Source organism: Populus trichocarpa, chromosome 6 (genome assembly GCF_000002775.5).
Source record: "Populus trichocarpa isolate Nisqually-1 chromosome 6, P.trichocarpa_v4.1, whole genome shotgun sequence".
Taxonomy (NCBI): Eukaryota; Viridiplantae; Streptophyta; class Magnoliopsida; order Malpighiales; family Salicaceae; genus Populus; species Populus trichocarpa.
This window is the reverse complement of record NC_037290.2, coordinates 1,075,979-1,097,793: the sequence shown is the minus strand read 5'-3', so window position 1 is coordinate 1,097,793 and position 21,815 is coordinate 1,075,979. Positions and strand designations below refer to the sequence as shown.

Below are 21,815 nucleotides of genomic sequence, written 5' to 3'. Positions count from 1 at the left end.
AGCCTAGCTAAAGGAAAGGGCATATCTTAATTAATTATAGTAATCAAAACCAATAAGGGAATTTGAGAGGTCTAAATTACTTTATATATATATATATATAAGTGAATTATTATTTATCTCTTTGGTTTTGGAAGCTCAATATTAAATCTCTATATCTTTATATTTTCTTTTTTTTTTAGGTTTTTTTTTTTAGTTTAACGTGAGTGTCCGGGCCAGCTTGCACGTACCTTGACTAATCCCACGGGCCCTGAAGTTAACGACCATGTAAGCCTCCAGTGGCCATCATATGAGCAACCACAGGGCTCGAACCTGAGATCACAGAAGAAGCAAACCTCTTGATCCCAAACTCTTACCACTGGGCCACCACCTAGATGATTATATTTTCTTACACGGTCATTGCATTGTTTTTCATGATAATTTAATTGTTTTTACTAATCAATTTAAAATGCATTTTAAAAGGGATAAATTATTAAAAAAAAAACAAATTAAGTTGGCCAATGAACTAACTTATAATTTTCAAAATAAAAGGACTAAATTATAAAATTATTAAACAACAGGGATTAAATTATAATTCACTTTTTAAAGGGGATTTCCTCGGGTTTAAATAAAAAGTGTTGACTTTTTTTCCAATTACAACGACATATTACACTTGTCTCTTCTTCTTTTATTTTTTCATCAATTTTGTTTGCACTCTCAAGTCTCTTATTTTACCCTTTTTTTTAATCTTTGCATAGCAATCTTGAACTCATCACTTCCTTTTTTGGCTGCATTGGTGCCCCTGACCTGACCCTAAGCTCTTTGTAGCTTCTCAAGCTGAGTGAGACCGGCCCTCTTTGTTTTTTGACTTGGGTTTAGGATTTAAAACTCTAATCTTCTCTTTTTAGTCTCGTTTAAGCTGCTTTGCTTGCAACGCATTTGCTGGCTGCTGTTTGTGTGCTTGATAGAGAGGATAGTTTGGATAAAGTTTGTGTCTTGTGGGAGATTTTTAAGCAAAGGTGAGTTTTTTCTCAAATGGGTTTGGATTATTTTGTGTTTATGTTTATTGTCTTTAACTGGTTTTTTAAGTTTTTTGGGTGGCCATTAGGGTTTTTTGAACTGTGTTGGTTTAGTTAGTATCAAAGATTTATCGCTTGAGTTGGTGAATTTCAGGTAAAAATGTTGATAGAAACCATGAAGTTGAGATTTTGAGCTCTTTTGGGGGCTATTTATGGTCATTATGTCTGTTAGTAATGATGTTTTTGTGGCTTGGGAGGAGCACATTATATGCCATGAACGTGGTAGCCGTGTGGTTCATTATCACTTGAAGGATACATTTGGGGGTTTAGTTCTTGCTGTTATAGGGACTGAGAGGAGTATAAGGCACATGACATATGTAGTTTCTGACGAGTTTTTGGAAGCCTATGGGTCCAATGAGTCCCTCAATGCATCTACGAAATGGAGAGCCCGGCGAGAAGTTGTGGACTGGTTGACATCAATGGTGTCAAATGAAGGATCCCCTCTACATGTTTCAAGTACGTACTCTATGTGTTACTGGTTACTGGTTATGATTTTGTAGGTTTATATGGAATGATATTGAGGGATTACAGTTCTTATTTTGTAGTTGTATTTGTAATTACATTAAAAGCATTGCCTTGCCAATCTAGTTTTGAGGGTCGAGTATAGCTTTGGGAATAGACTGCATGTGATGTTCTGCTTTACTAATGACACCGGCATGATTTGAATTTCATCTTTACATCTGTGTTAAGTCATTGGATTATGTCCTAGCCTTATCTATTTTGTCGGAGTTGGTCAAGCATTGCCATTTCTGGAGATTTAAATTGCACATTTTGCAACTCAATTTCTCAAGGTGGAAAACTAATTATGTTGAGATTTTTGTTAGTCATTTGGAAGCACCCTGTGATGTAAACCAATTTTGCATTTTATACCCTACTGGAGCATAGGAACCATGTGCTTAGTTTATCTTTTGGTGTAGCCAATATCTTAGGCCATAAATGTCCATTCTCTGCCTTCACACCAGGGTGGATATCATGCCCTTCTTTTAATTGCGCATCTAAATTTTTTTTTTCTGGATTGTGTTACACATGTGCTAAGACATATAGCTTTATGTGTGCGTGAACTCACTCGCACAGTCAAAAAACAAAATAGCTCGATTTGTCATGAAGCTAATGGGTTACTCTCATAAAAGCAGTACTCCACTACTTTATGAAACTTTCAATATAATTACATTCAAATGGTTTGTGAGCAATAACTTATGGAATCTGAACCATTCAATTTAAAATTAGTTATGTTATGAAACTTAGATTGCCAGCACCCTACTTCCAGTCTTACGAATTTAACGTATTTGGCATGACAAGGAAACTGGCATCTTATTACCTTTTTGTTATGGAAAGCTGAATTATAACAGAGCATCTTTCCATATATGCAGAGGTTGTCTTTCACGTGTCTTCATGTGTTTGTTTTCATAAGCTCTTCTTATAATCCCATTCTCCATCACATCAGGCATCTCTTTCTTTTTTCTTTCTCCTCTTATCTGTCTCGATTGATTTCACATCAGGGTGAATTCAAAAACTAATGGAAGGCTTCTCAGGTGAAATTATTGTTTTATGCTTCAGAAGTATTCGTGATAGCTTATGTTAAGATTTTTTATTTTCCTGTAATTATGTTTTTTTCACTGAATGCACATACATCCTTGAGTTAATAATGAGATGTTATAAGAAAAATTAGATGCCATAATTATGGGCATGAGTGTGTGATTCTGTGTTGCTTCGTCTAGTAATTGTGTGTATCCATGAAATGGGTAAAGGCAAATATGTGGAAAACACATAAGCATAGGCAGCCCCCACACTGTATATGATATTTGTAAAATAATGCTGTTTTCTGGATTGAAGGATATAATTCTCTGGTCCTCGAGTTTGTGTAATTCATGCCTGTCTTTTGTTTACTAGTTTTGATGTCCAGAGCACAAATTACCATTCTCACTTTTAAGCTCTCCATCTACATATGGTCCTCTTGGTGCATTTTCTTGCATATATCTAATTCTTTTAATTTCAAAGGGCTCGAAGAGTTTTATAAATTTTCTTAGCAGTGGTGTTCACTTTCAACTGTTGGATCGGAAATTTATGAGAAATGCTAAAATCTCTTATGGCAGATGCACAGATAAATGGCTCAGCTCAAGGTTCAGGATCTTTTGGAGTATCAGTGACTGGATTCAATGCTTCGAAAACCTATTTGCCAGTTCGGATGGTATCGACTTATTGTAGTTGTTATGCATAGTTTTAGATTTTTTAACATTCTTTGTAGTTGTTGACTCTGTCGCTTTGAATTCAGGCTCGAAGCAAATTGAAGGTTCAGAATTCACACATTAAGTGGTTTGGTGCGGCATGGATATGTGCTAAAGAACTCAAGCACTACCCAGCCTTTTTCAGAAATGGGACTACCATAACTGTAAGTGTTAACCCATTGGCTAGTTATTTCTTTATCTAGTTGCAAACTTATCTTTGTTGAGTGGTGTTACTTTTCTTCATCCTTCTGCACATTTGTCCTCATAAATTATTGTTATTATTATTAGTAGTAGTGGTAGTAACATTTTTTAAACAAAACTTGATGGTTAGGTCCATTCCTTCGTATTTATAATGGCTGAAGAAAAAGGCCGCTACCTTGGATACCTGGAAGATATGTATGAAGACAAAAAGGGGCAGAAGAAGGTAAAGGTGCGGTGGTTTCACCATAACCAGGAAGTCAAGGGTGTAATTCCTCAACTGAATCCACACCCCCAAGAAGTTTTCATCACACCTAATGTCCAAGTGATCAGTGCAGAGTATATTGATTGCCCAGCAACAGTCTTGACACCCCGACATTATGATAAATGTATGGCTGGTGTTTCACATACATCAACATCCGGTGTCCACATGTGCTTTAGGCAGTTTAAAAACAACAAGATCAAGCCGTTTGCTCTTACTAAATTGCATGGATACTTCAATCAAGCAATCCTCTCTACTTTGGATGGATCTATTGTCCCTAAGAAAAAGGTTAGGTACGATAATTTGTACAAGGAAGACGAGGAAGAATTGACCCATGATTACCCTACCAGTGTAGGTAGCAAGAGAAGTAGAACATCCAAGGAGCAAGACAGACTTGAGAGTGGATCAGGTCTCAGAAACTGGGCCTGTGGAAACCAGATAGCAAAATGTAAATCAGGATACCCGAAACTGAAGCTACGGTTATCAAAGGTTTCCATGGGAATTGAGTTTGTTATACCCCAGTCCAAATGTTCTGCTCCTTTCAAAGTGAATGAAAAGATAGAGATGCTCTGCCAAGATAGTGGGATTCGAGGCTGCTGGTTTAGATGTAAGGTGTTGCAGTCCTCTCAGAAGCATCTGAAAGTTCAATATGAAGATGTCCAGTATGTGGAGGGATCTGGAAATCTAGAGGTATGCAAATTCTCTTGTATCTCCTATTTGATACTGACAATCAGTAAATTTTGGCGGTGGCAGGCGAAAACATTTGGTAGGATCATCGCATTGCCTAATTCTACACCTCTTCCTCGAAAGAAGAGGTTGTATGTTTGAAATTTGAATCTCCCTCCCCAAATTATCAGAACTTTCTATTTGACCCGTGCCTTGGAGTGATCATCAAAAAATATTTTGATTCTTTAGTATTGTCATATTGGAGTGCATTACTTGGTCATAAAAATCATAACATTTTTCATTCTCTTTGAAGCTAACCTTTAATGGACTTTATTTTTGGTATTTTTATTGTGTCATAGGAATGGGTCCCTGCTTCCAGAGTGGCTGCTCCTGATAAACTTGGCATGAGATGTTTAGGTCGCAAGACAATCCGGCCACATCCTCAAAATCATTCTACTGACCATATTTTTGAGGTTGGAGCCCCAGTTGATGCATGGTGGAGTGATGGATGGTGGGAGGGTGTTGTATCTGGAGTTGACATCTCTGGGAGTGATTGCCTGCAAGTTTACCTCCCTGGTATGGTACTGTATGGCAATATTAGATATATTTCTTTCTTCTTATTTTTTAATCATAATCATCATCTGGCATGAGATGTACTCGCTCATGCATTTGCAGTTCTATTTTAATTATGTTTGTTAGTAACCATGGTTAATGATGCTTTTAGGTGAAGGCAAGTTCCTGACTGTCCCAAGGAAGAATGTGAGGAGTTCCCGAGATTGGGTTGATAACAGATGGGTTGATGTAATGGCAAAGCCTGATATACTCCATCATCTATCTGCAGATGCCATTTCTATCATCCAGCTTGAGGCACGAGGTTGTGATACTGCTGCATCACTGGAGCACAAATTTGTCAAAACTTCCAGACTTGAAGCTATTGAAGAAGATGAACCCTTACCTGGTTCAGTTGTGTCTGGTGATCTCAAAAATGTTAAGGAGGTCTATTTGAGACAGAGGCATGGTGTAAATGAGAAGGATGAACTAAAAACACATGGAGCTGTTGATGATGATGATGTTGGCGGTGATTTTCATCATGAGGAGAAAGCGAACAATGTTGCTATCGCGGCTTATGTTGACAATGGTGGTGAAGATAGCTCTGGCAATAACACAGAGTTTCTTTTGGACGAAGATCTTAAATCTGTTAACAAGATAAGTGAAGCAGCAAAAACTTTATAAACGATCACCCAAGTTCCATTAATAGATGACATAGCTAGAGTGAAGTTTTAACTGTGAAGGTGGGTTAGATGGCTTCCTGTGTATAAAGATAGAGAAAGGGTTGTCACAGCTACAAGAGTCAGATGACCTGCAAGTCTTCTCCAACTTCTAGAGAGTTGGCAGATATATAGTAATATGAGCACCAACTTTTACTGAAATCAACTTAGTGTCAGAAGATGTTGGATTTAGAACTTTGATGGAATCAAGTCAAGCTAGACAGTAGCTCAGTTCAATCATAGGATAGTTTATGAGTTGGTTTCAGTTCAATCTTAAGATAGCTTCAAGTGTCGGTTTGCACCATGCAGTCAATGCTGGTGATGTATGTGCAATTTGAGAATTGCTCTTTAGTGTCGTATAGGCGTATATTACAGTATGTGTTTGCAACTTTATGAACTGCATTTCAGTCAAATAGGCTTATGTTTTACAGTGTAGTTTTTAAGGTTTAGCTGTAAAGGTTACAAGGTTGTTTTTGTTTGGAAAAGAAATAGAAATGTAGTTGTTATTTCACCTGCCTTTCTTCATTTGCTTTTGTCTAGGCATTTGCTTCATTTATTTTGTTTATGATACCCAAAAACCCATTCCAGATTTTCCTGTCCAGTTAGCTCTCTAGTCTATGTTGAACGAGAGGACGGCTTTCCAGCACTGCTTGGATAGGCCTAATTGGGTTACTCCATAACCTTCTCAGCACTGCTTGGATGTGAAAAAATGCCCTAATGTTGATTTGTTCTTTTCCCTAATTATTGTCGTGTGCGTTTTTAATCCTTCATTTTATGTGATGCAAGGTTAATTTTGTCGGTTTGGCAAGTGAGAACATGATGATAACGTAGTAACATTCGAAATCTCTATTTATTTCCTCCATTTTCAAGAAAATCGTACTCTCTATTTTGGCTCTTTGACCATGATGTGCTGTAAAACTTTTGAAATGAAATCTTTACCCATAACTGAGGGGGAATCAATATTTTTATGCAATTGATAGAGTAAGTTAGCAAATGACTATTCTCATAACCCAATTTTTGACTATTTTTATTTTAATTATTATTATTATTTTATTTACTGAAAATAAAAAATGATGATGAAAAAATAATAATGATGAAAAACAAGTGAAAATAAAATAAATGAAGAATGAATTAAAATTTGGATTAAGGGCAACATGATTGGAAGTTTTGGAGTTTAATTAAACTTTGAAATTAATCTAATTAATCCAATTAAGGGTTTAATTGGAAAATTGATAAGTTTTTGGACTTAATTGGCTTGGGATTAATTTAATTAATGAAATCATGGACTTAATTGAAGAAATTTCAAAGTTTAGGGTTTAATTGGGGTCCAAATTGCAAAAATTAAAATCCAAGGACTAGCTTGAAAATAGCACGGAAATGCAAGGATCCAATTACATTTTAACCAGGGGCTTGATTGCAAAATTACAAGAATTACAAGGACCAAATTGAAAGCAGCCTTTAGAACTGGAAAACGGAGTCGTATTGCAGCGACTGTTCACCGTCTTCTTGCTCTGCAACGGCTCCGCCATTAAGGCAGAGACGTTTCATCCGTTGGCAGCAACGCTTGCGTTTGATCATGGAAGGCGACCAGTTACAGGGCATTTAGGAGGCGACCGTTACAGCGCCAATCGATCTCTGGCCTTATAAAAGCTGGGCAAAGGCAAACTCGCAGGGGAGCAGGACTGAGGGAGAAACAAAAAAACGAGAAATCAACCCAGAAACCAGAGGAAAGAACAAAGTAAAAAACCAGAGCAAAAAAAAATATACAGAGAGAAGGAGAGAACAATAGGACAGCACATATAGTGACGAGAATTATCTTTGAAATTGTCCTCGCCCCTGCAAACAAAAGAAAGACCCGTATTCATTCAAAGAATACTCACAGCAGACCGGCATCATCTTAGTAGTTTTAAAAGCTACTGAGAAAGCAAGAAGGAAAGCACATACAAGTGGTCATAAAAAGGAAGACAAGGGGAGACAAAAGGCAAGAATCATCATCGGCGTTGCAAACGTTTTCTCCAGAAGCAGGTATGACTTCATCCCCTTTGTATCTTCATTTCAAAATGTAATTGTTAGTGTTATAAGAACACTGTGTGAAGGTAATTTAATTACCTTCACCAGTGTTCACGCACGCGTGATCAATTCACGCGTGCTTTTGTTTTTTTAGTTTTTGCCCAGCCGGGTCACTGGCTTGGGCCAGTGACCGGGCCGGGCTGGCTGGGTCCAGCCCAGCCCATGTGGGCTGAGTTGGACCCAGCCCCAAAAAAAAAAGATAAAAAAAATAAAAAAGTAGAAAAACAAAAAAATAAAAAAGTAGAAAAAAATAAAAAATGTGTATGCATGAATAAAAATAATGTAAATTTATTGGTTTATTCACTGACGCCAGAGTCAGGAATAAAAATACCGGTTTAAATTTATATTATTTTTTTTCGTTGTATTTTATTTTATTTCGCTAGAAAAATAAAAAAAATATGTACATGCGTAAAAAATAAATTTATTTTTACTCACTAGGCGTTAGAGTAGGGAATAAAAAAAATATTGATCTAATTTTTTTTTTTTGGTGGCTATGAATTTTTACCAACGCCAGAGTTGGAACTATTTGTAGTAGAATTTTTACCAACGCCAGAGTTGGAATTATTCGGGTGGAATTTTTACCAACACCAGAGTTGGAATTATCCGCGATCGAATATTCACTGGCGCCAGAGTTAGGAATATTATAAACAAATTATCATAGCATAAGCGAATAAATGTTTAGCAATTTAAGACAAAACCAGCAATGCAGTCTGCCTTAGGCAGAACGTTTAAGGGGTGATAATATCTTCCCTTTTACGTAACCAGTCCCGTACCATAGAATCTCTGTTGACCAGTTAGGGTTCCTAGTGACCATAATACTAGGTGGCGACTCCTTAAACAAGACATTTTCCCTAAAAGAACAAGATGCCAGATATATGTTCTTTTTTCATAAATCTATGATTTTTAAGGCCGCCGCGATGTCGGGTGCGACAGAATGGCGACTCCACTGGGGACCTTAGGATTAAGCTTTGTCTTTTGTCTTATTATTGCTATCTTTTTGTGTTTATTTGTTTATCTTTCCTGCATTTACTGCTTTAGCATGCATTCTTGTTTATGTTGTCATGCATCACTTTGGGAGCACACACTTTGCAAACTAGGATAAGTGGGGGAGTAACGGTACCCCAATGGCTTTAGCCTGGGTAAGACTCGTGAAACCATCCAACTCTCGCTTGATTGTTTACTTGGAAGTGGTTGATATGCCAAACTGATATTACTCAGGGTCTCTATCTTCACACTACTTGTAAGCCTCATATCAACCTTTCGAGGACGATCACTGAGCATGCGAGAGACCCTTTGAAACTAGATAATGACCAACCCCTTGATGCACTCAATAATTAGGATCTTCCTACTAGGTTGTCACCCCGTGAAGGGCAAGTTTGCATTTCATACACAATTTTTTTTTTATTATCATTTTAATCAACATTTTTGCATAAATTGCATGATTTACATTTAGCAGGTTGAAATATAGGTTCCCCATTGAAACCCGCCTATAACACTCGTTCAAGAAAAAGACAAATGGAAAACGAAGAAAGAGCCCAGTTGGAAGCCCAACATCAAAAAGAGGTGGATAATCTTAAAAAAGAAGTCACAAGGCTTACTAGTCTACTCGAGCAGGCCTTGAGAGATAAATCCGGAAAAGCAACACTTATAGCTCAGCATGAACCTATGTTCGTAAATCCCTTCAATCCACAGAATATGGAGGCAAATAGGTTGTCATATGATTTTCAACAAGCCATGCGTTTTCAACCAGTATACCCCACAAGAATGTCGTTTACCAATGATTCTACAGAGAAGGAATCTCAAAAGGGCAAGAGGGTAAAAGAAGATGGTATGAACAAACTACTTGCCCTAGAGCAAAGGTTGAGAGCATTGGAGAGAATTCGCCTATATAATCCTATAAAGGCTGCTGAGATGTGTTTGGTGCCCAACATTGTCATTCCCAAAAATTTTAGAGTGCCAGAATTTGTCAAATATACGGGAACTCAATACCCTATAACTCATCTTAAAGCATACTGTAACAAAATGGCTGAGGTGGTTGAAGATGAGAAATTGCTGATTCATTTCTTTCAAGACAGCTTAAGTGGCACTGCCCTCACTTGGTATATGCGGTTGGACAATACCAAGGTTAAAAAATGGAAGGATTTAGTTGATGCCTTCATGAGGCAATATAAGTTCAACATAGACGTGGGCCCTGATCGGTTAAGCTTGCAAGCTATGGAGAAGGACAACAAAGAGTCCATAAGAGAATACGCCCGGAGATGGAGTGAGGTAGCTGCACAAGTTAATTATCCCATGTTGGAAAAAGAGATGATCAGTTTATTTTCCAACACTTTTAAAGCTCCGTACTTTGAATACTTGGTTAGAAGCTCTGCACAACATTTTAATGACATGGTTGTTATAGCTGAGAGGATTGAACAAGCCATTGGGTTAGGTAACATTGCTGATCCAACTGAACAGAATGGTTTCACCGAAAAAGGAAAGGACACTGAAGGGGGTGGCCAAGGCTCTTACCGTTCCTATAGCTAATTTCTTTACGCCGACTCCCAGAAATCAACTATCTTGAAGAGAAAGCTATGGTGATATTAGGTCGAGAATGATCACTAAATGTTTAGCTCCTTTATGTGTTATCATGCCAATATTCATGTTGGCATAAGATCTTTGTTGTTGAACTTCTTTTCCTAAGCTTCAATGAAATTATGAGTTTGTCATTCAATCGTGTTCACGACCAAGCATTATTCTGATTAAGAGAGTTTTTCTTATAAGAACTCACGAATACACCTTTGAAGCCTCGCGTGATCTCATAGACACAATTCATCTCTTGTACCAAAATCCATTTCCCTATTGGAGTTTTGAAAATTTGATCTGGTATTTTGATTTCAAAAATAATTTGATGTTCATTCAAAAATGATATTTTTCACATTCTACTTGTAGAATGACAAGGGAATCAAGCAGCTCTATCATTGAGGTGACTAAATTATAAACCATAAAAATTATGAAAAAAGAAAAGAAAAAAGAAATGAATAAACACCCTTACCCCATGACTCTTGAATCATGTGTTTTTAAATGTATGAATAATGGTATATAGTGAACTCGTTGCTCATGACCCATGAAATGCATTCTTGCAAAGATCAAACCATCACACTTGACGAGGTCAAAGTTTATTGATCATAGCTGCTTGCGCTTGAAATGAGGAAAGGCCATCTTTGTTATTCCTTTCACGTTCTGAAATAAGTACATCCCTTGCGATCCCTTTTTGAGCCTGAATAATTTTTCTTTCATGAAAACAAATCCCGACTAGGATCACACCCTACACTGGGGGGCAAGAGAAAATTTCAATGAGAAAGAAAAAAAAAGCCGTGAGAAAGCCAAAAAGGCATAAAGAGTCCAAGAAACTCAAATGCTAGGGGGCATACCCAAATCACAAGAAAAAGTGATAACCAAGATAAAGTGAGCATGCTTTAGCAAAGCTATAAAAAAAAAGGGGGCAAATCAAAGAAGAGCGGCAAAAGAAAATATGAATGACGTCAATAGTCAAACTGTTGATAATGATCCTTAGTCTTTGAGACCCTGAAACACTCTTTGAGCCTTATGAATCTTTTTCTTTCATAGCCAAGAACCACAGCCTACGTTACTTCCCGATAGAAGTCCTTTCTAATCAAGCAAGCAAGCAACCTAGAACAATAAACAATGCTCTCAAAATGCAAAGAATACTTTTTCATAAGATTCATGACATCAAGAATAAACTACTTATTATTATTCATGCTGATAAAAATGAATGTTCAAAAAGAGACAAGTTTTGCTCATACAAAACCTCGAGCTTTTTCTCGAGCCTTTCACTTTGAAACAAAAGGTCATCTCATGACGTATTTTCACTGAAGACCTCATTACCAAACACAAGAGCAAATGATCTCTTTTCCAAGAAAGAAAATAACCAAGGAGTTGCAAGATTTCAAAAGCAAATTGTTTTAGGCTCACATCGAAACAATTTTTGTTTTCAAAATGCAAGATCAAGATTTCAAGCTTTATTCTCGACCCATATTCCTTCACCAAAATGAAAAAAATAAGAGAATGGTCTTTTAAAACCATTATTTGTCTAAACTCGCTGGCAAAGCACACTTGGGGGCAATGACCAGTACAAGGGGGCAATATTGTGTTTAGAAGAAAAAAATTCTAGAAAATGAGATGGTAATTTCTTTCAACCAGACAAGGGGGCATCTTGGTTTACAAAAGACAGCTTGATCCTTTCAGCAAGTGACACTGAATGTTTCCAGCAGTGAAACGAGGAGTAATGAGTGGTCCTCTCAAATCATTTAACGAGTCAGAAAATCTCTAGCAAGCAAGTGGGACACGATGGGCACCACAAAGGCTGAGTTGTGCAAACAAATCTGGAAATAGACTTACATGGGCCAACTCGAGTGGGCTAGAAGCCAAACGACAAAGATGACCCAAATCAGAGGTAACAAGTCCTTATCAGTCAAGCAACAAGAAGACTAAGAAGAAATGGGGGCCTATATTTCAAAACAGGTAAAGATGCATGCATATCGTCTAAACTTTGAGACATTGGACTATGAGTTTTGCAAATTTCAGATGAGGAAATTCCAACGGAATCCATCAAGTGGAAGGCCAACTTGAAATGGCCAAAGATCGAAATTGTTGTTGAAAATTTTTCATTTTTGAGAATTTTTTAATCTTGGGCAGGCCGCCCATGAGAATTAGGCCACATGAAAAATCTCTGTATTTTTCCACCACCTTTCATATTCCATTCCTGAGGTAGTGCATTGCCTATCCTACCTCTCTTTTTAGTGCGCCTTCAAAGCCCTCATCTCATTTCCTTTCGAGCGCGCCTTCGAGCCCTCGACCATTAAAGGTAGTGCATTTCCTATCCTACCTCCATTCGAGCGCGCCTTCGAGCCCTTGTCCTATCTCTATTCGAGCGCGCCTTCGAGCCCTCGTCTTATTTCTTTTCGAGCGCGCCTTTGAGCCCTCGACCATCAAAGGTAGTGCATTTCCTATCCTACCTCAATTCGAGCACGCCTTTGAGCCCTCGTCTTATTTTTTTTCGAGCGCGCCTTCGAGCCCTCGACCATCAAAGGTAGTGCATTTCCTATCCTACCTTCTTTTGAGTGCGTCTCCAAGCCCTCATTTCCTTCGAGTTTTCATCTATTGAATAATGTGCCTTCGAGCCCTATCATGTCTTATTAAAAAAAAATCATCGTATTTTTCCTCTGGGCAGGTAACCCATTACAATGTGACCATCTGGGGAGGTAACCCATTACAATATACCAACTGGGCAGGTAACCCATTACAATGTGACCATCTGGGCCGGTAACCCATTACAATATACCATCTGGGCAGGTAACCCATTACAATGTGACCATCTGGGCCGGTAACCCATTACAATGTGACCATCTGGGCCGGTAACCCATTACAATATACCATCTGGGCAGGTAACCCATTACAATGTGACCATCTGGGCCGGTAACCCATTACAATATACCAACTGGGCAGGTAACCCATTACAATATACCACCTGGGCAGGTAACCCATTACAATGTGACCATCTGGGCCGGTAACCCATTACAATATACCATCTGGGCAGGTAACCCATTACAATGTGACCATCTGGGTAGGTAACCCATTACAATATACCATCTGGGCGGTAACCCATTACAATATACCAACTGGGTAGGTAACCCATTACAATGTGACCAACTGGGCAGGTAACCCATTACAATATACCATCCTATACTGGGCAGGTAACCCATTACAATATACCTTCAAAAAAAAAAAACATCAAAAAACAAAAAAAGTGGGTAGTCTTCCAAATGACTTGTTTCTTGATTTCTACATCTCTCTGTAAAGGTTGTGTGTCAATCTATTGTTTTCAAGGTTTCCAAGACAAAAAAAAGAAAAAAGAAAAAAAGGAAGCAAATGTTCTTTCTGTATCTACTTTTCTTTATAAATTTACTACACAAAGCTAAAAGAAAATGAAATTTTCTAATATCTTCGTGTAGAAAATATTATAAAGAGGGGGCAACTGTCATAACCCAATTTTTGACCATTTTTATTTTAATTATTATTATTATTTTATTTACTGAAAATAAAAAATGATGATGAAAAAATAATAATGATGAAAAACAAGTGAAAATAAAATAAATGAAGAATGAATTAAAATTTGGATTAAGGGCAACATGATTGGAAGTTTTGGAGTTTAATTAAACTTTGAAATTAATCTAATTAATCCAATTAAGGGTTTAATTGGAAAATTGATAAGTTTTTGGACTTAATTGGCTTGGGATTAATTTAATTAATGAAATCATGGACTTAATTGAAGAAATTTCAAAGTTTAGGGTTTAATTGGGGTCCAAATTGCAAAAATTAAAATCCAAGGACTAGCTTGAAAATAGCACGGAAATGCAAGGATCCAATTACATTTTAACCAGGGGCTTGATTGCAAAATTACAAGAATTACAAGGACCAAATTGAAAGCAGCCTTTAGAACTGGAAAACGGAGTCGTATTGCAGCGACTGTTCACCGTCTTCTTGCTCTGCAACGGCTCCGCCATTAAGGCAGAGACGTTTCATCCGTTGGCAGCAACGCTTGCGTTTGATCATGGAAGGCGACCAGTTACAGGGCATTTAGGAGGCGACCGTTACAGCGCCAATCGATCTCTGGCCTTATAAAAGCTGGGCAAAGGCAAACTCGCAGGGGAGCAGGACTGAGGGAGAAACAAAAAAACGAGAAATCAACCCAGAAACCAGAGGAAAGAACAAAGTAAAAAACCAGAGCAAAAAAAAATATACAGAGAGAAGGAGAGAACAATAGGACAGCACATATAGTGACGAGAATTATCTTTGAAATTGTCCTCGCCCCTGCAAACAAAAGAAAGACCCGTATTCATTCAAAGAATACTCACAGCAGACCGGCATCATCTTAGTAGTTTTAAAAGCTACTGAGAAAGCAAGAAGGAAAGCACATACAAGTGGTCATAAAAAGGAAGACAAGGGGAGACAAAAGGCAAGAATCATCATCGGCGTTGCAAACGTTTTCTCCAGAAGCAGGTATGACTTCATCCCCTTTGTATCTTCATTTCAAAATGTAATTGTTAGTGTTATAAGAACACTGTGTGAAGGTAATTTAATTACCTTCACCAGTGTTCACGCACGCGTGATCAATTCACGCGTGCTTTTGTTTTTTTAGTTTTTGCCCAGCCGGGTCACTGGCTTGGGCCAGTGACCGGGCCGGGCTGGCTGGGTCCAGCCCAGCCCATGTGGGCTGAGTTGGACCCAGCCCCAAAAAAAAAAGATAAAAAAAATAAAAAAGTAGAAAAACAAAAAAATAAAAAAGTAGAAAAAAATAAAAAATGTGTATGCATGAATAAAAATAATGTAAATTTATTGGTTTATTCACTGACGCCAGAGTCAGGAATAAAAATACCGGTTTAAATTTATATTATTTTTTTTCGTTGTATTTTATTTTATTTCGCTAGAAAAATAAAAAAAATATGTACATGCGTAAAAAATAAATTTATTTTTACTCACTAGGCGTTAGAGTAGGGAATAAAAAAAATATTGATCTAATTTTTTTTTTTTGGTGGCTATGAATTTTTACCAACGCCAGAGTTGGAACTATTTGTAGTAGAATTTTTACCAACGCCAGAGTTGGAATTATTCGGGTGGAATTTTTACCAACACCAGAGTTGGAATTATCCGCGATCGAATATTCACTGGCGCCAGAGTTAGGAATATTATAAACAAATTATCATAGCATAAGCGAATAAATGTTTAGCAATTTAAGACAAAACCAGCAATGCAGTCTGCCTTAGGCAGAACGTTTAAGGGGTGATAATATCTTCCCTTTTACGTAACCAGTCCCGTACCATAGAATCTCTGTTGACCAGTTAGGGTTCCTAGTGACCATAATACTAGGTGGCGACTCCTTAAACAAGACATTTTCCCTAAAAGAACAAGATGCCAGATATATGTTCTTTTTTCATAAATCTATGATTTTTAAGGCCGCCGCGATGTCGGGTGCGACAACTATCATGGAATTAAGCATGATGGGGGTATGGTTTTGCCTTCCAGAATGGTATGAATTCCATGAATTGGTACGCTAGTCTACATGGTACAGGTGCACCGGCGAACTTGATGCAAGTTTAAAAAGGCTAAGGTAAAGCATATTTTTATTTCTTTAAAAGAAAATGAACACAACATAATTAAAGAAAATTGAGGACAAGCATTAATGAGCATCAAGGTTGAGCAATCCCCTTCTTCACAAGTATATCATACACCCTATCAACTTTGCTTGCTTCAATCTTGAACAAGGGGTGAGCATCCAATTTCTTAGTGATGTTACCGCTGAAGATCTCTTTGGTCATGACCTCTTGCATCTTGAGGTAGACAGGAGGAGGTAGGTGAATCTCACGGCATAGCCGTTTTTCCTGCCGACGCATTAAAGTTAGCAACCTCAATGGCAATCCAAAAGACATTATACTTGGGAATTCACAATGAAGCCTCAAGGGCAGTGCATGACATCGTTGGACAATTCTTTTGCCATTTAACTTGAGGTATGATGAATGCTCAGCAATAAGATGTTTGTTGTTGGTGCACAACAAAGAACCAGATCGGGCATTGTTTACAAATGTTGATGAAGAAAAGCTACCAACCAGGGATTTGATACTTACAGTTTCAGATAGTAGCTGCGTTTCATAAAAGCCTGTTGTGTCCAAACCATTGGCATAGCTAGCAGAGCCCTGTCCTACAGGTCTAGTACTCGAATCCTTCCTAACAGACTCTGACGGAATAAATGCATTGGGAGCACCATGGTTGCTAGGACCAACCAGAGCATTGTCTTTCAGTCTACTGGAATTTTCCTCGGCTTCTTTTTTCCTCTTCTGCTCAAGGTACCTGTCCGCCTCAGCTGCTGTGCGGCAACCAGCTGCTTGAGCTTCCTGCATAGTTACAGCAACATGGTTACAATTAAGCATATTAATCATTCACATACAGAAGTCGATGTTCTTCAGTGTGAGTGGCAATTTTTCTGTTCAAATCGGTGTCTGCCAAATCCTGTTTATACAGGACATAGCAGCCGGTATTATTTATTTCAAGGGAAAAAGTGAATCAAGTAATTATAAAGGTGCATTTTCAGAATAAATCAAAAACCTTCAGCTCTTCGATCCTTTTCAGCATCCGATGCTCTTCGATAACAACCTGAAGCAATTCCTCATGCTCTTCCTTGGAATGAAAACGCATGAAAGGGTCATAACGCCGACATAATGCCCTCTCTTCTGGAGTCAAGTCCTTTTCAAAAGGACTTGGTTGCAGCAGATTTCTTTCTAGTATGAAATCTTTTCTGCGCTTTCTCTCGTCGAGCCTGTCAATATCCAGCAAGGTTATATAATTGTGAGATGAAATTAAACAGAATGACAGATATATTTGGTATAAGCAAGCAACTTGGCAGTATATCTTTTAACATTCAAAACAAAAATTCAGCATTAGAATTGTAGGTCAAATATGTTTGCTCTGTGATTTCATTTTCATTCCCCTTTAGTTTATGCACCTTTTACCTTAATGCCTATATGTATAGCTCCCTAATCCTCCCATGTGAACAAGCATGATGTAGCAAAGTTCATTCAGACTAACAAACATTGCCAATTCGTTTACTACCTACCGCTTTGAATATATATGCAGCACTCGCAATTTCAGCTCCCGCTCTTCCTCAGTGTCAGTATCTTTAAATTCCATCTCAGCTAGCAACTGCTCAGCATCATTATCATATTCGGGATCAAACTCCTGCCTCTTGGGGTTATAACCGCTCAACTCCATTAAAGATGGACCCTCACTCCCAGAGGAATTCGGTTTCTTCCCTTTAGCATTTCGGTCCACCTGAGGATCTGCCACCAACAAAAACCATGATGACTAACTGATCCTCCATAGAATTGTTCACACATCGAGTAAGCAGACAATAACATAGTACTATCCTACAAATTAGAAGCAGGGAAGCAACAAATTTCAATGAGCAACAACATCCAAATCACATCAATTTCAATTATATCAGATGAGAGAGATTATTTTCAAAACAATCAAGCATCTAGAGGACAATGACAACAGCAACAACAATCACCTACTAAAAGCAATTTGGATAAGAAAAGTCATGTATCAAACCTTCCACTTTAACAACATTAGGTCCATCTTTAACCCGAGCAATGCTAGATGCCTTCTTATTAGCAGCTGTTGCTGCAGAGTTTGTGGTAGTAGGACGGCCAGCAGATTCTACCTCTGAAGGTTCAAAAAACAAGGATTCATTGCAGAAATGAGATTATTTCAATTCATCTTCATGAAACATCTAGTTATTTGAGATATTATTCAAACTCACCTGAGTTTAATGTTGATAATCGGCCAGAGGAACCTCCTTTATGCATTTCTTCGACTCTAAGTTAATCAAGGAAATTGGTAGAGGCATGTTTAATAGGTGATCAGATATAAATTATTAAGAGAGAAGAATGGAAACCGTACTTCACTCTTGAAGGAGAAAATGGAGATTCTTCCTTCAAAGTAAGATCCCCAAGCATAGCAGCACCTATAAATCATACATAATTTGTGATCAAAATTTCTTTTCAAAAGGTCATAGTTCAAGAATGTGTATAGCAACAGTAAGTAACACAAAATGACCACGAGTGGCTTGTTCACCACTGAAGTAGGTTTTGCTTCCTACTTCAGCAGAAAATCCATTGCTTTTATGCTAGGAAATAACAAGTTGAAACTAAGGCACACTAGAGCACCCTGCACAATGTATATCAGGAACCACAGTTACAAAGAAAAATTCTAACCAGTACTGGGGATCAAAATATTAGCCTCACACCAAAGAACAAACTAAAATAAAGTTCCACCAAGGAAGCAGAAGTAGAAGAAAAATACAAAAACAACTATTGGTAGAGATATATAATGGTAAGCATTAACACAAACCTTTTTTGTCCTCACTATATCCCTTGGCCATAGCAAGAAGTTCCTTTCTATTTTTCCCAACAACAAGCGACATGTCCTGGAAAGAAGAAAAATGTTCAATTTTATCTTGTTCTACTTAAATCAGAAACAGCTTGAAAAGAGAAGAGTATTTCTATATCATACCGGGAGAGGGAAGTACTGGGATTGCATGTAAACACTATTATAGTGTTCAATACATGTGTCTTTACTCTTTGTCCCCACGTGCTCAGCAATTTCTGCCCAGTTCCCCAATCCATACATTTCAATTCCCTAAAGATCAACAGCATATCTGAATTACCTTGCAATGAACACTAAAATTCCAAACTAAAAAAAAAAAACCTTTAAGAAATTGAAAAAAAGAAAGTTAAACCAAACACCTCTAGAAGCAGTATTTCTTCATCTGCATTCCAATCAGGGCAAATAAGCGGGAAAGATAAATTATCCTGTAGAAATGAAAATACATAAAAAATCATCTTGCCAGCTTTCTAATGTTATAGGTTGAATGCTATGCCCACATAAGAATTGAGACTTATAGGTATTCCAACTAATTAAACCATGAAGAAACAAATGCAATAAATAAGTGAGCATTTGCTAACATGAGAAAGAACAGTTCAAGTATAGTACAGTTATTAAATACTAAATAGAGATGCAACAGGAAAGCCAAAATTTCCTAAATATTTCATCAAACAAACCAGTAAGGTTCCCATGCTGATACAGGGACAAGCTCAATGCCAGATTAAAAAGGAATAATGAACAGAACCATGCAAAATAACAAGTTGGCAAGTTGTTAGAAGGAGAAGCACTGACCATAACCCTGTAAGGGTGATTGCTTTTATGAGGTGTAACCTCAGCTCCTACAGAGAAGCACTCTAAGCATAGGTCAAAATCAGGGCACATAGCGCATTTGATACGGGTCTTCCCTGTTATATCTTTATTGCAATAATTGCAATGGTATAATGCCCTTTTCCCATCACCACTTCCTTGGCCTGGGCACATTAAAAAGTAAAGAAGAAAACAAAGAAAAAGGTCATCAAGATGAGGAGGAAAACAAAATCAATCATCCTTTGGATGCATAGAGATCATATGCATGATGGTGCTTAGAAGAACAAAGAATTTGAGTAATAACAGAAGCATCAATTTTCATGATGTCTTTGAAATATTATTCTGTAATCAGTACAACCTTAACTATCTAGAAGTCTCTGCAATTACAGTTTTTAAACCCCCTATTAGATAACAACTACAAGACACTCATAGATTTCATGTTCAGAATAGGACTCTAACTTGTATTTTCTATTCTACGAACTGCTCATGAAGTAATTAAAGCTTTAGATGAAACAATTCTGTAAGATGATGTTCTATTATACTGTGCTACAGGTAATCATGAAAAAAATTGCTGTGAAAGTTCAAATCTAAAAAACTTATCATTTTTAATTTTCCACAAGGATGGAAAAATTACCAGCCAATAAAGATTCGGAATTATCTCCACTTGCCGCATTCTTCTTCCTTCTTGATCTGCAATGCCAACAACGAAATTCAGGATATACTACACTCATATAGCCAAAATTGATACTCAGTAATCACATAAACAAAAGTAATAAGAGACCATCTACATTAACCACCTTCAATTATGCAGAGACGAATTCTACATTACTAAATTCTATCAAATGACACTTCAAATTCATTTCCATTTTCCATCGTACTAATTAACATTACAAAACACGCAAAAGTAACACCAACAAAAACAGAAAATAAAACAATCTAAAAACTGAATCAGAAACCAAGAAAGCAAACAACTTCAAAAAACACAAACCTCTGAGTAGGGTCTTCATCATTAGAGTGAAAATTCCCTCGAGAACGACCCATTTGTTTCTGTAATCGAGTAAGCTCACGAGTACCTGTATATGTATTGGTATATAAAACAAATAAGACAGACCAACCAAAAACCTGGTATTGATAGACCCAGAAAAACCCTAACAGTGTACACCTCAAAAAAGGTTGAACATCCAAAATTAGCAATGAAAATCAAACATGTAAGGATAATTTACGAATGGGAAATAATGGGTTAGAATCAAAATTGAGATAACACAAATGGGTTGGTGTCAAAATCTAAACTTTTTCAGATTTTTTGCATTTTCTTGAGGATTTTGGATAAAGATAGTTCTGATGATGATTTTAAAATTGTGGGCGTTGTATAGTTTGGTAAAATCTGGATAGTCCTTGCCATGTATGTAAGAAAAACAGCTTGGAATAATCTGTGAGTGTTGTAAGTGAGGTCTAATATCAGTTCTGAGGTTTTATTGCTATATATTTGCAATACTGGCAACTATGACAGGTCTGTTTGTTTCGCGAGAAAATTAAGTTGCCGGTCGAGAGAGAAAATAATGTGTGCTGCGTGTTTTTTTTCCCCACGCCTTTTCCAAGGTGGGGTCTACTTGGTCTGAAAAAACTATTATATTTTAATTATATTATAATTTCTATTTTTTTTTTAGTTTAACGTGAGTGTCCATGCCAGCTTGCGCACACCTCGACTAATCCCACGGGCCCTGAAGTTAACGACCATGTAAGCCTCCAGTGGCCATCATATGAGCAACCACAGGGCTCGAACCTGAGACCACAGAGGGAGCAAACCTCTTTATCTCAAGTTCTTATCACTGGACCACCACCTAGATGGTTTATAATTTCTATTTTGTTTTTACAGGAGTAAATTGATAGAAATTTAAGGTTATGTTTGTTTTTGTGGTATAATTATATTTTAAAAAAATTAATTTTTTTGGTATTTTTGAATTGTTTTGATATGCTGATGTTATAAATAAATAAATAAAATAATAATTTGATGTATTTCAAGTAAATTTTTTTAAAAAGCAACCTCTACTTACAATTTCAAATACGTTCCTAGTTAAATTGTGAATAAAGAGAAAAGTCAAAGAAATAGGACTAAACTAAAAAAGCATAATATAATAGGTGGCATTTTTAAAATTCAAGTGAAAAGTTTACTTTGATCCTTTTAATTTTAAATTAATATATTTTCAACCCTCGATATTTTAAAATTTTAACTGTTGTACAAAACTTCATTTAAGTGGTCAAATTT

The 21,815-nt window shown here is 37.1% G+C and overlaps 2 protein-coding genes and 2 long non-coding RNA genes across 5 annotated transcripts; 1 reads left to right on the top strand and 3 right to left on the bottom strand.

Moving 5' to 3' along the window:
• Positions 1-690: 690 nt before the first annotated feature.
• LOC7495630 (uncharacterized) lies at positions 691-6,185 on the top strand. Its single transcript, XM_002308772.4, has 7 exons — positions 691-995; positions 1,150-1,511; positions 3,149-3,243; positions 3,328-3,444; positions 3,612-4,430; positions 4,766-4,982; positions 5,131-6,185. Exons 2-7 carry the CDS (start codon positions 1,208-1,210, stop codon positions 5,637-5,639), a joined length of 2,061 nt encoding a protein of 686 aa, XP_002308808.2. The 5' UTR covers positions 691-995; positions 1,150-1,207; the 3' UTR covers positions 5,640-6,185.
• An 830-nt stretch (positions 6,186-7,015) lies between these two features.
• On the bottom strand, positions 7,016-7,902 carry LOC112326202 (uncharacterized). Its single transcript, XR_008059414.1, has 2 exons — positions 7,619-7,902; positions 7,016-7,510 (listed from the first exon to the last, which is right to left on the bottom strand). It is a non-coding gene; the product is annotated as an uncharacterized LOC112326202 (long non-coding RNA).
• A 6,220-nt stretch (positions 7,903-14,122) lies between these two features.
• Positions 14,123-14,913, bottom strand: LOC112326201 (uncharacterized). The gene is made up of 3 exons (XR_002979859.2): positions 14,726-14,913; positions 14,549-14,617; positions 14,123-14,463 (listed from the first exon to the last, which is right to left on the bottom strand). It is a non-coding gene; the product is annotated as an uncharacterized LOC112326201 (long non-coding RNA).
• A 986-nt stretch (positions 14,914-15,899) lies between these two features.
• On the bottom strand, positions 15,900-21,107 carry LOC7463699 (transcriptional adapter ADA2b). 2 transcript variants are annotated; one of them, XM_024603671.2, is made up of 14 exons: positions 20,712-21,107; positions 20,538-20,622; positions 20,184-20,239; positions 19,535-19,713; positions 19,105-19,170; positions 18,872-18,997; positions 18,710-18,785; positions 18,260-18,323; positions 18,120-18,175; positions 17,909-18,022; positions 17,415-17,637; positions 16,907-17,117; positions 16,429-16,695; positions 15,900-16,185 (listed from the first exon to the last, which is right to left on the bottom strand). In XM_024603671.2, exons 2-14 carry the CDS (start codon positions 20,588-20,590, stop codon positions 15,994-15,996), a joined length of 1,683 nt encoding a protein of 560 aa, XP_024459439.1. In that variant the 5' UTR covers positions 20,591-20,622; positions 20,712-21,107; the 3' UTR covers positions 15,900-15,993. The 2 variants fall into 2 exon arrangements, with proteins under 2 accessions (XP_024459439.1, XP_006380904.2); XM_006380842.3 differs by having other exon boundaries at positions 20,538-21,107.
• Positions 21,108-21,815: the final 708 nt, after the last annotated feature.

Excerpts from the sequence above, each read along its gene's own strand:
- LOC7495630 (XM_002308772.4), top strand. The coding sequence starts at position 1,208 with ATGGTCATTATGTCTGTTAGTAATGATGTTTTTGTGGCTTGGGAGGAG. Across the intron at positions 3,445-3,611 it reads GAAATGGGACTACCATAACT|GTCCATTCCTTCGTATTTAT; the intron begins GTAAGTGTTAAC and ends CTTGATGGTTAG. Across the intron at positions 4,983-5,130 it reads CCTGCAAGTTTACCTCCCTG|GTGAAGGCAAGTTCCTGACT; the intron begins GTATGGTACTGT and ends TGATGCTTTTAG.
- LOC7463699 (XM_006380842.3), bottom strand. The coding sequence starts at position 20,590 with ATGGGTCGTTCTCGAGGGAATTTTCACTCTAATGATGAAGACCCTACT. Across the intron at positions 20,240-20,537 it reads GATGAAGACCCTACTCAGAG|ATCAAGAAGGAAGAAGAATG; the intron begins GTTTGTGTTTTT and ends TTGGCATTGCAG. Across the intron at positions 17,638-17,908 it reads TAATGTTGTTAAAGTGGAAG|ATCCTCAGGTGGACCGAAAT; the intron begins GTTTGATACATG and ends TGTTGGTGGCAG.